Raw genomic sequence first — 15,610 nt, 5'->3', positions numbered from 1 at the left:
CTCAAAGTTAAAGAACAATCAAATAAAATATTTTAAAAAAGCAGCTGGGTCGGCGTGCACGCCAACCTAGAAATTGTTCAGTCAAAGCTGTGCGAACAAGAACAAGCAGTGTTTTGATGCTACACGTGAGGTTTAAATTAAATGATCAGCTGCATTCACGAGACACAGGGAGCTGACACTAGGAGAGGAGTAGTTTTTATTTTCACTTGTTATCCGTTGCTTTACACAGCTACAAAGCTGGGCAAGCATACAAACCGGAAGAAAACAGTGTTGTCATATCGACACAGACGGCGGCTGGTGGTGAGTAGCCTACTGTCTGGTTGTATGTGTTCTGCCTGACTGTCTGACAGTTAGCTAGCGTTAGCTAATCTTCTCAACCCCCTCGGAGATAATAGATTGTGAATGAAAAGCCGTGGAATTTATTTTAATTTAATCATAAGATGAAATAACGTATATACTCCTTGAAAATGCAAAAAATATACGAGGATACATGCATTGATGAACACAGAGTTTATGGGTTGGTGGCTGTTTGATTTTGTTGTTCGGGCTAACCGGAACAGTGTATGCTTCCGGTTCTGACCAATCATAGCCCTTTTATTTTGAAACCCCGCCCCTCGCGAGCAGCACAGACGACTGTATCGAACACACTTCCGGACTCCAACCAGACAAAAGGGGGCGTTTAAGGTCGCGTGTTTCTCCTTGAATAATAAATGGAAATTAGTTACAATTCCTTGCAATCTGTTGATATTAAACAACTCCCCGCGTGTTCACGTACGTTTCCTAATTGCCGCGTAAGTACACTCGGATTTCATGTGAAGGGATGTTACTTGCATCTCCTGCTGTCACCGATCCACCTTAAAGAAACCGATGTCAGCTTCCATGCAGTTTTTTTTTTTTTTTTTGCATTGACGTCAACCGTATACAGCGCAAACCAGAGGCTTTCTTCATAATTCGTATGCTTGAGTCAGAAAATGGACAGATAGCCAGACAATGGTACCAATTTTAAACCAATCTGACTGCGACAGCTGTTGATTTATCCCCGGTCATTTCGAGGGAGACTCGGCGTGCAAGGATAACCGCAACACGACCACCGGTAAAACGAAATGACACATTCATCCTCTCTGTTGCCTCCGCTGCTGCAGCTGATAGCAGCTGTTATTTAAAATAGATGGAGTGGGGGTTGGGGTTTACTCGGATCACTCAAGGAGTCTGAATAAAAGCATCATCCGGCCTCATCTGTGATCCCACCAACATTGTGCATGTACTCTTTGTCAGCCTTTGTGCGGATGCCAGCCAAGCTTTTGAGTGAGGAGACAGGACTAGTGCTTTACTCTGTTTGTTTAAAGTGCGGGTTGCCACAACTGTCTCAGCCTCCCGTGCATCCCCACGTCTCAATTTGCAGCATTGTGTCATGGTATCCCCTTGGGTTTGAGAGCTGATTGTTCTTTCATAGAGGAACACAGCTGGTGTGTTTTTTATGGGCTATTGTGTTTTGGAAAATGGGACCCAGAGCTAGTCGTCTGGCAGTGCTCAGTGGGACAGTATTCAAGTGAAAGAGCACCTCAGAGCAGACGACAACAGCACTGTCACGATTCCCTGATACTCTGTGAAGTGTGTATTTGACTGGCTTGTAAAACTTACATGAACCAGGATCAATATGTTGTGTTTCTTCCAGCCAGTCAATATTCTCTCCTTGCGAAATTCTGGTGGTTGCATTTTCGTTCTGATTGTCTGCAGGCAGCGTGTTTTATTTTCACAATTCAAAAAAAGGTCAAAAAAGTGTGGGGATGACATTTCTGCCTTGGTCTCTGTGCGTGGTGCGTAGCTGTTATGTGTGGCATGTAATGTTTTCTAAGGTCATCCTCCTTGGAGACATCCTGTGCAGAGTGGGGGCGGTGGAAAGAGTAGTTCTTTCGTATTGTTTGCTTCCGTTTTTAATAATAGGCCTCTAATCTGGACACCATTTGTATTCGTGAAGTTTAATTAACTTTATGTTGGTGGCTGCGCCCCAGTCCGCCAGGTAAGTCGGCTTCTGTTTCTGTGGGCCTGTCAGGTATCGCGTCAACAGCTTAAACACGTGTGATTAGTGTTCCTCTTGTCTGTTTGGCGTCTCTGTGTACCCTCAATGTGCATCAGAGAACAACTTCTAGGACGCTGCATGATGATGGTTATGCAACATTCAAAAGTGTGTTCTCCATTTGAGAGCAGGGGTGGGGGAGTTCACATCTAACTCTGCTGCGATTTTAGTCACTAGTCAGGAGAATATGCAATTTGGAAATTCAAGACTACTAAAAAACTAGCAGGCATGGTTCCAGGTTAACTACTAATCTCCATCTTTTTCCTTGAGCTCTAATCAGTCTTGACACCGAATGTCAAATAATCAGGTCAGCCATCCCACTACATGTAGTAACTGTACTCAGATTTCTGTCATGCTGCTCGCACTTCCTGTCATCGCCGGCTGGATCTGTACTATAACTGTAACCGTGGGAACGCTGATTGTTCAGGACACCTGTCATAACACCTGCCTTCCTGCTGATAAACTCATCTCTCGAGACTATTCTGATGACAACAGAAGATTTTTACAGGATAATGATGTTGATATTAACTGACATTAAAATGGTTTCCTTGGCGTTTCAGTTGCGCAGAGTGCGGCCGAGGCACGAGCCCGCCACCGCCACGCCGGGCACCATGATGGAGGGGGGCATGCAGCTGCTCAACCGCGATGGCCACAGCATCTCGCACAACTCAAAGCGCCACTACCACGACTCCTTCGTGTCCATGAACCGGATGCGACAGCGTGGCCTGCTATGTGACATTGTGCTCCACGTTTCCAACAAAGAAATCAAGGCGCACAAAGTGGTGCTAGCATCCTGCAGCCCCTACTTCCATGCCATGTTTACCAGTAAGTTAAGTCCGTGTTGTCCAACTTGTCTGATCTAATGCCATGCATACTGCCTTAGAAGTTTTTGTCCCTGAAGTCCATGAGCAGCATGTGGGGCGGGGGGGTCAGACATTTTAAGCTCTGACCTCAAACTGCACATCCTTTTGCTCCGTTGTTTGAGTTCGCAGACACAAGAACTTGTGTGGGTGCAGTGAAGGACACTTTATCCTTTCAGCATCATTGCTTCCTTCCCCCTATTCCTGCCTGGAGCACAGGTGGTCAGACGAGGGGTGTGAGTCTCAGATTTCCTCCTGACGATAGACCTTTGTGAGGGTACACTGTGTCTCCAGACAGCCAGACTCAGCCGCTAGACATCCTCTCATCTGATGCAGTCACTAATTGGCCCATTTTCACAGGAACGCTCGGTGTGTTTGAGACTGTCTAACTAATAGACGACGAAACATCTGAGTGTTCATGTTGAACCTCTGAAAGAACCAGGGTGGGCGAGAGTGTAAGTTCAGGAATTTAAAAAACTCTCACAGTTAAAACAACTGATTAAACTGACAGAAACAAACCAGCTTTGCTGACATTTAGCGGCAGCGTTGTGTACATTAGAAGATGTATCGCCATGATTGAACAGGGAGGGATTTTATCAGTGGGAGTTGTACTGGTTATTACTTGTAGGAATAACACTCTTGTTCTGTGCGGTCACGCAGATGAAATGTCTGAGAGTCGTCAGACCCACGTGACCCTCCATGACATCGATCCTCAGGCTCTGGAGCAGCTGGTCCAGTACGCCTACACAGCAGAGATTGTGGTTGGGGAAGGTAACGTGCAGGTAGGGTGGAGGTTTTCAGTTTCATGGACACGATGGTTAGATTAGACGTGTAATGTGACTCCTATCAAGCATAAATTACACACCAGAACACAACAGACTTGGTGAATACCCCACCTGTAACTGCACTCTTCTCAGACGTTGCTCCCAGCGGCGAGCCTGTTGCAGCTCAATGGGGTTCGGGACGCCTGCTGTAAGTTCCTCCTCAGCCAGCTGGACCCCTCCAACTGCCTGGGCATCAGAGGCTTCGCTGACACACACTCCTGCAGCGACCTGCTCAAGTCAGCACACAAGTACGTCCTGCAGCACTTTGTGGAGGTTTCCAAGACGGAGGAGTTCATGCTGCTGCCACTGAAACAGGTAGGGGGTGATGCTTTCTTTTCTGTCTCCTGCCATCCCTGCTTTTAAAGAAAGTTTTGACGGTGGCATACCCACAGTGAGAAATAAACAAATGCTGGTGAATCTCTCCACAGTAAATTGCTTCCTCTCATTGTTAGTCATACAGGTAATTTGCTTACCACGAATATGACGGCGAGTGTGAAAACCACTGCAAAGATATGATCTGGCCTGCTCTCGGTTTACTCTGTGACAACTGGTCAGAATCATAATACTTTACATTGTAATTCATTGATTTTTATTTTTATTTTTGAGTTCACTTAATGTACTTCAGTTTTATTTATCCAACCAGTTGTTAGAATTATGCAAAAAACAAGGAGCATACAGCAGTGGTAGAAGGTGTTTCGTTTTTCCGCACCAATATGAGCACACTTGCCAGTATTCAAATCTGCCTGAGCAGAGGGGAGTCCTCTTACCACAGGGAGGTAGCCACAGGCACACTGCTGTGTTTTTCATATTTATTAGAAAACCTATTTCCGTTCCCTGCTTGCTGCATCAATCACTGTCTCTGAGGTTTTTTTTTTTTTTAATCATCCGCTGTGCAGCCGTGGATTATCCGGCACGTCAACTTAACCAAACTGTCACGTCTTCATCAGCTGGGCCCGGCAGTGGCAGCTCTGTGGTTTGTGTCCCGAAAGTGGTAATTAGACAAAGCCTGTGACATTTTCACAGCTGCTGTACTGTAACGTCACTGTTTGCTCATACGAGATGTCAACAGGGGTTTCTATTTTGGCTCTAATATTTATTCTGTTACCAATTTCAGACATATATATATATATTTTTTTAAAAATCAATAGATTTATTTATCTATCAAGTGGTTCCAGTGATTCTCCAACTGGGCTGCTTTGACCAGGAGAAAAATCTGGAGTGGAACTGAACTGAAAGAAGTTTCTTTTACAAAAACCCATAAAAATTGTGATACTGGGAGACATGAATGTTTTTAGGATCCTAGTAAAAAATATTGAGAACCCCTGAGCTACACAAGTTTGGAGCGTATTCCTTATGACAGTCCTAATTCCTAGTCGACTCCCAAATCAGCAAGATAAAATGCCTCAGTTCCCCTCAGGGAGGTACACAACACTGTTCCATCAACATCCAGCTGGTCAGACTGTGGTAATGGTGGCTTCATCTTAGTGTTCCTAAAAAAAGCACAGTATTTACTTTTCAAGTTCCATGACTTTTAATTCTCCCAAGAACTAATGTCTAGAAACTTCCCCAGGAAGAAAACATGTTTCCAAACCCCAGAGAAGATTAAGCAATGTGCTCTGCCTTCTGAATGTTAGCCTCCGTAAAAATGGGTAACAAAACCAGGAGGTCCGTTGATTGTAAAATCAAGTCTGCGCCATCCTGATTATTGTCATCTACAAACTACTGTCGGAACAAATTGGTTGTAATTGTGACTTTTAAACACGCTAAGCATCTGCCTAATTAATGCTAGCGCTGCAAACAACTGCCCCTCAAGCAGAGACTTTTAATTAGAACCAGATCACTTTGGTGGGAACACATGTTGGAGAGCCAAGTTCTTCAGAATGTCCTTGTTCCCAGCGGGGCACTTCCTGCAGTGTAAACACACCTAAAGAAACCACAGCAGTCGAATAAAGGTTAAAGAAACAGTGATCTGAAAACTAAAACTCAGCTTAAAGGGGAACTCCGGCGCAAAATGAACCTGGGGTTAATAACACATGTGTACCGAGTTCGACCGTTCTCTGGTATTTGTTTTCATGCATTTGTTTTGTTAGTCAAATGTGACCAGTTTTCTTGCAAACCGCTAATTACGGTAGCATAACTAGGGTCTCTACGTGTAAACCTGGATATGCGAGCCAGACGCGAACGGTACTGTATTCCTTTTTTAATAAACTGCCTGTATACTTGCAAAGTTCTCAATGCTTCGGTTTACATGTAGAGACCCTAGTTATGCTACCGTGTAAGTGTGGTGATATTGTGAGCCTTATTAGTGGTATAGAAATAGCGATTTCTTTTTATGTGTAGGTGTGCCCCGAAGGCTAGCGTTATACGCTAAATAGCGGTTTGCAAGAAAACTGGTCACATTTGACTAACAAAACAAATGCATGAAAACAAATACCAGAGAACGGTCGTACTCGGTACACATGTGTTATTAACCCCAGGTTCATTTTGCGCCGGAGTTCCCCTTTAAGTCTGTGCCTCTACAATGCTGATCCACTAATCTGACATAAATGGATTACTGTTTGATATTATGGATATAATATGTCTTCAATTTCAGTTATATATTACGTTTTTATCAAACAACTTCGTCCTGTGTATGTGAATATTTCCGAATTTTGAAATGTACAATTCACATATGTTTTACCTCATTATTTTTTAAATTCACAATATCAGACTACACGTGAATTCTTCTCAGGTTTAGGAGGCGGTTCACTTGCATGTCTGAATAAAAGAGAAAACTGCATTTTAAACGGCGTCTTTTTAAAAGAAATGCCTCACCTAACCAGATAGGTGAGAATGAGTTAAAACATCAGCAAAAATAAGTAACAAGCAGCCGCCGGTGTAATTTCCCCTTTATCACCTCTCTAAAGGACACTTCCCGCAGCACTAAAGCGATGTTGCTCCGTGAGAGTAAAACGCTAGTCGTCATTCAGTCTCTGGCCTTCAAAGCCCTGAGACTGAATCTGCAATGCGAGTGTGTGGGCACAGTCCATTAAAACGGTAAAAGTTAAACTGCATAAAGGCAGATTAAAAATGGACAGTTTCTTTGTTTCTAGTCTTCGATCTCTCCTTCCTTTGGCTGCAGCTGCTCTGTGCTCGTCATAAATCTGCACCAGATCTGAATTTATGTAGTGGCTTCTCCGAAGGACTCTGAGCTCACAGAGCTGTGAAATATGCCCCATATTATTTTCTCCGCGTTCTGTGAAGGAGGTGGCAAGACATGACAGGATTGTGACTAGCCCCCCTTTGTGATTCTCCGCTTATGTAGGATCACACACATGACACTTTGAAGACAAGGCATGATGGATGCATCTTAATTGCTCTGTGTGTCTATAAAGATATGGCTGAACCCCTAGTCAATCATATGTCCTTTATTCTGCATGTCTTACTGCAGTTTACATTTGCTCTACACACTTTAGGTAGAGGTAATTTGATGCAGTATGTGCATGCAGAAGTAAGAGGGACTGCAGGGTGGGGCCACAGAAGAGGTTGTCTGTGTGACTGTAGATTAGTGGAGGCTGTTCCTGGGAGGCTGCTAACTGTTGCCCTGATCTGGCCAGGCAAGGCGGCAGCAGCAGCAGCAGGAGCCGCAGCTGGCTGCTCTGGTCCCACCCAGCCCTGCCAGCTTTGGGTTGATCTGGGAACTGTGCCAGCCAGCCACTTAGACTGCCGCATTCGCTGTGTACACAGGCACAAGTAGTGGCAACTTAAATATGCCACAACACAAATAGACGCATGCAAAGAGTCGGTAATATGATGCGCGGTCGTTTATACAGTGTAAGTGCATGGTCAAAGTGACGCTTTATTTTGAACTGATTGATTATATTTGAGTGTCATTTTGATATGCAGACAAGAGGAAGAGAGTAGAGGCAACAGCTGACAAAATCAGGTTCAACTTACAGGAACTAGTAGTCTGTGGCCGGTGCAGTGTACTTCCTGAGTGTTGACATGTTTGATCATGAAACTTCCACTGTCACATTTGTTTTCCCTTTTTTTCAGAACAAAGTGTTTTTTTGACTGTCAAATTTGAATGAAGGGCATTATGAATTTTGGAAGGTTATTTTAAGTTACGGTATAAAATTTCTGCTCATGTGTTTTGTCCAGGTCCTGGATTTGATCTCCAGTGACAACCTCAACGTGCCATCTGAAGAAGAAGTGTACCGGGCTGTGTTGAGTTGGGTCAAACATGACGTAGATGGACGCAGGCAGCATGTACCGTGGGTGAGTCTCTCCTAATCACACCCGAGAGGATTTATTTTAGCTCGCATTGTTTTTAACTCTAAAACACTCACGCTTTCTTTACTCCCCCCCGACTCCAACCCACCACCCACTCTCCCTCTGTCCCCGTCAGCTGATGAAGTGTGTGCGGCTGCCACTGCTGAGGCGAGACTTTCTGATGAGCAATGTTGATACCGAGCTGCTGGTGCGTCACCACTCGGAGTGCAAGGACCTGCTGATCGAGGCTCTCAAGTACCACCTGATGCCTGAGCAGAGGGGAGTCCTGAGCAACAGCCGGACGCGCCCACGGCGATGCGAAGGCGCCAGCCCTGTTCTCTTCGCCGTTGGTCAGTGTGCTCCTGAAGGTACCCATTAGGGTACACGTAGACCGTACATCAATCAAATTTAGCCGCTAATGCAGTGTAGTTTTTATGTGTGTTTTGTCTGAAGTATGTTATGATTTTATCACCATCACCGAACAATATTGTGTCTAGCCCCCTCTATAGCAGCCAGCTTTTACCTCAGTTAGGTCATTTGGAACAACAGGAAACACATTTACACTGCAAAAAAAACAAGGAAAAATAAGCAAAATTATCTGCAATAGAACAGGAACATTTGATTTTCCAAGATTTTTGCAAACATGTAAAGATATCTAGACTCAAAGAATCCACAGACATCTCAAAATGACTATTCCTTGGACTAAAAACAAGTAGATTTGCATTGATACGAGGTTAATATTTAAGAATTATCATCTTATAATGTAGGAAAATGTGCTTAAATTCAGCATACCCTACGACCATCATCTTTAAATGAGGTTATATGTTAGGCAGCGTATCTTAAAACCAGTGCAGCTACACTTAAATCAAGTACATTTGTCTAGATATTAAGGAAAGATTATTTTCTTCTGTCATGTAGGAGAAAAAACAAACAAACTTAAATATAGCATGCAACACCATACTGGAACCAAGATATTTAATTTTAGTTAGAGCTCATGTTTTGTTTTGTAGTGTAGATTTTCAATGTGTAAAACAACTTGAGAAATAAATCATGTTGGCTTGCTTGACATTAAAACTCTTTCCTCCATACTCTGTCTTTGTGCGTGTCCCAGGTGGCGGCAGCCTCTTTGCTATTCACGGAGACTGCGAGGCGTATGACACCAGGACGGACCGCTGGCACATGGTGGCATCCATGTCCACTCGGCGGGCACGGGTGGGCGTGGCAGCCATTGGGAACAGACTCTATGCTGTTGGAGGGTGAGTGGTGATGAAGTTACCCTCGACCCAAAACAACTCATCTCTCGCTCTCTTTTTTTTTTTTTTTTTTTTGGTAGCACATTATGTGACATGAACAAAACCTGAGATGAAGCTTTGGCAGGTAGAATATGTGGATGATTTTGAGTCATGCTAATACTAATATCCTAGAGCTATGATTTATGGAAGTCTTTTTATCTCTAGTGTTGGCCGTGCGCTGCGTTTACTCAGAGATGACTCACGGGAACACGCTGACATCCAAACCTTCTCTGATTCATACCAATCCTCATGTCACAGGTACGATGGCACCTCAGACCTCGCAACCGTGGAGTCCTACGACCCCATCACTAACTCCTGGCAACCAGAGGTTTCCATGGGAACGCGACGGAGCTGTTTAGGTGTAGCTGTCCTGCACGGCCTGCTGTACGCTGCTGGAGGTTATGACGGAGCTTCCTGTCTCAATAGGTACACATTTGGCTGATGAACGCTGATCTAGATCAGTCATTATTTGTTGTTGGTAAATACAAGTCTTCTTCTTCATGCAGTGCAGAGCGTTACGACCCCCTGACCAGTACATGGACCTCAATTGCTGCCATGAGCACCCGTAGGAGATACGTCCGAGTAGCAACTCTGGGTAGGGGCTTGCCAGAAAAAATTTATATTATGAACAAGCTGTTCTACTGTTGGTTTACATTTTTACTGTCTGTAATTTATTTCTGGAATCAAGAGGGAGTTTCCTCCTGCAACGACTAATATTTACATTGTCAGTGTTTACTCCCTCTTATCCTCCAGATGGCAGCTTGTACGCAGTGGGAGGCTATGACAGCTCCTCACATCTCGCAACAGTGGAGAAATATGACCCCCAGGTATAAAGCTGTTAAATTTATCATCAGAGCGACTCATCTGTTGCCAGGTTTGAAACCGACTGAGCATGTGACCTGTGGCTATGTGTCTTGATTGGATGAACAGAGTAACGCTTGGACAGCCATTGCCAACATGTTGAGTCGGCGCAGCAGCGCCGGGGTGGCCGTGCTGGACGGGATGCTGTACGTCGCGGGAGGAAACGACGGCACCAGCTGCCTGAACTCGGTGGAGCGGTTCAACCCCAAGACCAACACCTGGGAAGCAGTTTCACCCATGAACATACGCAGGTCAGTCTGTAGCAGGAGTTCATATCACTGCAAATTCAACAGTCAAGTTCATGCCCGGTCATTTTCAAAATAGTTCTAGTACGATAAGGAATGAAGTGAACACTTGTAGCTGACACCACCCTCTTGAAATACAAAACTGAACAAAAGATATCACCTCTGCAGAGATAAATGAGATTAAGCCTTTAAAACATACACCGATCAGGCATAACATTATGACCGCTGACAGGAGAAATTAATAATATTGACCATCTTGTGACAATTCAATGTTCTGCTGGGAAACTTTCAGACCTGTCAGTTACTTAGACCCATTTATACCAACTGATCAAGTATCTGTGGGATGTACTGGAACAGGCCTGATCCACAGAGGCCCCTCCCCTCAACTCATAGGATCAAAAGGCCCCCACTAACATCATTCTGTAGCCAGACACCACAGGACACCCTCAGAAGGCCCATGTCCACTCTCTGATGAGTCACAACAGTTTTGGAGGCACAAGGGTGTGCGTGTAGAACATATTTTCTGTATATTTTTGTTAACCGACACTGACAGAGAGAGAGAGAAAAACAAAATATGAGAGGAGATGGCTGTTGGCCTGAGATGGATCCACAATCTATTTTAATTAGGTAAGACACACCTTGGCAAACTAAACCATCAAGAGGACCCAGTTCCACTCCTCCATCTGTGCAGCTTTAATTTACAGTGACGACATTATTGAATGGCCTCAACACTTTTAAAGACCAGTTGTTAATTCTTCATTTATTTTGTTCTGTGTATCACCTTTACTATTCAAGAGTAGGGATTTAGAAGTTTTGGGTGTCCTCTTTGCCGACTGAACGACCTATTAACCTGAACAGTTGATGTTTTCTTTCTTATTTCTTAGAGTATAATAGCTGAAACTTGTTATGCGAGGGATTATCAAAGCTGGTGTTTGTGCACACACTCCCAGCATCAGCATTGTGTTTTAACAGAGAGAGAGAGAGAGAGAGAGAAAGAGAGAGAGAGAGAGAGATGTAGCAGTCTTAAATTTGTCATCATATCAGCAGATTCACTTGTTCCCAGTGCTCCTATATACACAAACATTATAGGCGCTTGGTTGTGTGTGAGTCAGTGTATTGTAGGAGCAGGAGAGCCTGACAACAGTTGACTGCGCGTGTCCATGAATAACCCATGGCATTAATTCACTGTGTGGCTTTGAGTGTTTTTCTTATCCAGTTGCAGAGCGGCTCCGTTTACACAGTCCACAACATCACACTGTACTGACCGCTAATCCATCACTCCTCACATGATCCACTACACACATGTGTCAGTGTGAATTGTAGAATAACCCGCATGCCTTAAATAATCTCATGATATGATGATCACAGCTAAAACTTACATTTAAATATCTAAATCCTCTTTGATGGCAGAAAATATAGTGTAAGCCTGCAGGTTATACAAGTACAACCTGCACTTCCTGATTGACACTTCCTTTCAAACTGCGTGACACATGAGGAACTCACTGATGAGGTCGCTATTAGTGGAACTCATTACCGTACATCCACTCAAGCAGTACAATTTGGATGTACATGCACTCTCTGTGTCAGTCCATGTCATGTTACTTCCCTCCTCTATTCCATTACATTTTTATCATAAGACATTCTTGCAGTGCATTTATTTTAAACCTTTACTTACTAGTTATTTTGCAGATTTTAATTATTAATATAAATACGAATCACAGGATGCAATATTATTCTACATTAAACTGGCAAGGAGTATGTGAAGTCATTAAAACTAGCTCCAGTTTCAGCATTAAAGAGAATAAATAGCTATAATAAAATATTATAATATATATATTCTGACAGGCTGTTCTGTATAATGAGTACTCATGCTTGAAGGATATTTTGAATGCAGGATTATGAGTTGTAACAGAGCATTTCTTGCTGCTTTTAAATAAGGTAATGACTTAATAAACTCCGGTTAGTTTCAATCATAATAATGAAGCTTCAGTGTTCTTTTTAAATTAAAATACAGGAGTTGCTGTCTGACCATAAGCCACTTACATCTTAGTTTTGTCATATTTTTGTCTTTTAAATGCAACTATTGATAATGTTCTGTTTGTGACTTTTATTACTTCAATGTAAAGCACACACAGGATCCAGTGTAAATGCACAGGTCCTGGTTCTGTCTTAAATCTAAATTGTTAATTCCAAACAAAAGCGGAATATGGTAATATATTTATTGAATGAGACTGGATTACATTTCCTCTCCTTGCAGGAGCACTCATGACCTGGTGGCTATGGACGGCTGGTTATATGCAGTGGGAGGTAACGACGGCAGCTCCAGTCTCAACTCCATCGAGAAGTACAACCCGCGGAGCAACAAATGGGTCGCGGCCTCCTGCATGTTCACACGGCGCAGTAGCGTGGGCGTGGCAGTGCTGGAGCTCCTGAACTTCCCTCCGCCCTCCTCGCCCACCCTCTCGGTTTCTTCCACAAGCCTTTGACACGGGGTCACCGTTTGGCTGACCTCAGCCTCTGCTGCTACAGCCCAGACTGGATCTGGGAAGAGACGCAACTGCTCGGTTTGATACGCGGAGGAGGGAGAGTGTTGGGAGCAGACAGGTAAATGTACAGAGGGAGGAAAAGAGGAAGATGGATGCTAAAAATGAGGCTTCGGACTTTGTACTGTACGCTTCAGATACGGTGGCAGTCTCAGTGAAGTTTAGCCAGCTATGGTTCAAAAAACAAACATTGGTAATAAACCTTAGATTAAAGATTTCGGCAGTTCTTAAAAAGGTTGTTGCCTGCAGTGTCCTCCACAGAGTTTTCAAATTTAGTGATCGTACACAAAATACTCTATTGTTACAGTACTATTGAGCCTTTTTTGATAAAAGCGGGCTAACTCATTCACAAAAAGGCAGTTATCTCATATTTTATCTTGCCTTCCTTTCCCCTGTTACAATCTGGCTGCTCTTTACCCTCCTGCCATGTACTCAGGACTGTACTGTACCAAGTCTGGATGCCTAAAACTCCCCTGTATAGCTCCACCATACAGATCCCAGCTCCCACTCTCTTCAAGAGTACAAAGATATTGTGAACAATGTGTGAACATGTGTTACGTCCAACCCCCCTCTTTTTTTTTTTTTTTTTTTCCCCTCCCACCTTTTCCAGTGTTTGACACACTCATCGTGAAACGAGGTGGGCCCTTAACTCTGCCGTGTGTGATGTAAGTGTTTTTGGTTTGATGTTGTTGTCCTCTGCAAGGTTTTTCTTTCAGGCGATTTTTTTTTTTTTTTGCAATAATGTATAAAATATGAGAAACTGAATGATTTTACTTTTGGAATGTACCTTTTTACTGTTTGTGCATGTTTACGTATTGGCACTGAATCCAAAACCATATTTAAAAAAAAAAAAGAAAAAGAAGAAATGTTGTAGTGCTGCTAAGTCACGCTAGGTGGCAGTAACGAGCAACATTAGAAACTCTTCTCACACTGCAAGAGCAGCATGGTCACCAATAAGAGAAAAGCTAGGTCCTCAGAAATGTAAATTAGACTGGATCCTTTTTTTAAAAAAATATGAAAGCAGAGAGAACTATGTTGAACTATATGTATTTATAAAAACTGTATAAATTCTAATATATTCTGATGCTTAGAGAAGGAAACAGAGCTATGCCTGTGTAAGAGCTATTTAATATATTTATCTAGATGAGCATATGATGATGATGATGATGATGATGATGTTGTGCATATCGTCAGTGGAAATGACAAAGAGAATGTCTAAGTGTGAGAGAGGCGGCTGTTGAGTTTGCGTGCATTCGGAGCGTCTCCCGGTTAAGAGGACCGACTGTTGGATTTTGATATGCAGCATTTAATTTGCAATCCTTAATGTTTTCCTCACTGCCACAAGCATGACCTCACATGACACTGTACCTTACTGTATGTCCGCTTACATATGTGAAAAAGGCTTTAGTCGCTTACGAATATTGTGTCTAATCCGACAGTTATTTCTAAAAAGAAATGAAGCTGGAAACAAAACGGCTTTGGACGACATTAAAGCGGCAAGTTTACCTTAAGTATACCAGCACTTGACACTAATGAGTAATGTTGTTGACGCTTGGAGCTGTCATATTCCCCTCCACATGTCAACTGGTTTCTTATTTTATTACCTCATTGTTGAAATGGATCCAACTCTGTTTCAACAAAGCTGAACTAGAGACAACTGTGTAGATAACCGTAGATATACTTTCTCTAGAAGCCGTGGTATGTGTGTGTGCTTTAGGAATGTCACCAGCTTGGTCTAAAATAAATGGATCACTTTGAGTCCTTGTGACTCAGTTTAGAGTTAGTACCTGGGAGTTTAGTTGACATGTAATGCAGTGATACCATTCCAGACTTCTGAGAAGTTGCCTTTTCTCCTTATTTTGAAGGATTTTGTCGATCCGGTTCTGTCTCTCTAAAACTAGCTTACATTTTGTTTATGTGCTAAAGTGGACGTAGCGGAGTTGGAGCTGTGGCGTCCCTTTAGATACGCCGTTCGTCTGTAGAGTCGACGCGAGAGACAGACAGGGCTTCAGGCAAAGGGCGCACACACAGCCACGTAAAACTTTTGGCCTCCTTTCTCGAAAGTGTAAATAGGAAGATTGCTCAAGTAATCTTGAACCCATTTGTGCAATTTCAAAGTGACTGTAGCTTTTTGAGTTTGTGTTTAACGTGGTGAAAATTGTTTATTTATGATCTGTTTGTTATTTATGACGGACTTTTGCACTATTGCGAAATGGAGCAATACTATACACTTAAAAAAATATGAAATAAATATGTTTTCAGATGTGATAATTGTCCTGATGAGTTCTATTGCACAGACACACTCGCTGGAATAAAAGCAGCAGGTTTTAGCCATGCATCTGCAAATACTGTATAAGTGTCCCACTCTGGATTAAAGAAGAAACTACACACACACTGTTGCTATTTGTTGCTATGCTCACTATACACAGTTCCTTGGTACCTTCCCAACATACTCCCCTTTCACAGTGATCTAAGCGGACAGCTGAACACTCTCACTTTACCCTTCTTGACCTCAGTCACATGGCATTCACACCTGTGGCTGCCTCTGCACACGCTCCACCCCGTGAACTCCTGCTCGCCCGAAACGCATACAAACAAGCCAAATATACACAATGCAAAACACAGACAGCTTTGAATGAGAGGGGAAGAGGTTACAA

General features: G+C 43.2%; 1 protein-coding gene across 3 annotated transcripts; it reads left to right on the top strand.

Moving 5' to 3' along the window:
- Window positions 1-231: 231 nt before the first annotated feature.
- Window positions 232-15,178, top strand: klhl17 (kelch-like family member 17). Of its 3 annotated transcripts, none has more exons than XM_084554321.1 (12): window positions 232-300; window positions 2,638-2,902; window positions 3,598-3,719; window positions 3,855-4,076; window positions 7,902-8,018; window positions 8,149-8,362; window positions 9,124-9,268; window positions 9,563-9,730; window positions 9,811-9,899; window positions 10,058-10,131; window positions 10,235-10,416; window positions 12,668-15,178. In XM_084554321.1, the coding sequence occupies exons 2-12, from the start codon at window positions 2,689-2,691 to the stop codon at window positions 12,894-12,896; spliced, it is 1,776 nt and encodes a 591-aa protein (XP_084410447.1). In that variant the 5' UTR covers window positions 232-300; window positions 2,638-2,688; the 3' UTR covers window positions 12,897-15,178. The 3 variants fall into 3 exon arrangements, with proteins under 3 accessions (XP_084410447.1, XP_084410446.1, XP_084410448.1); XM_084554320.1 differs by lacking the exon at window positions 232-300 and adding an exon at window positions 821-1,093; XM_084554322.1 differs by lacking the exons at window positions 232-300; window positions 2,638-2,902 and adding an exon at window positions 3,302-3,392.
- The last annotated feature ends 432 nt before the right edge of the window (window positions 15,179-15,610 follow it).

The sequence above is a fragment of the Chelon labrosus genome (assembly GCF_963514085.1).
Source record: "Chelon labrosus genome assembly, chromosome: 10".
Taxonomy (NCBI): domain Eukaryota; kingdom Metazoa; phylum Chordata; class Actinopteri; order Mugiliformes; family Mugilidae; genus Chelon; species Chelon labrosus.
The sequence above is the reverse complement of the archived record's forward strand: the minus strand, read 5'-3'. Positions and strand labels throughout refer to the sequence as shown.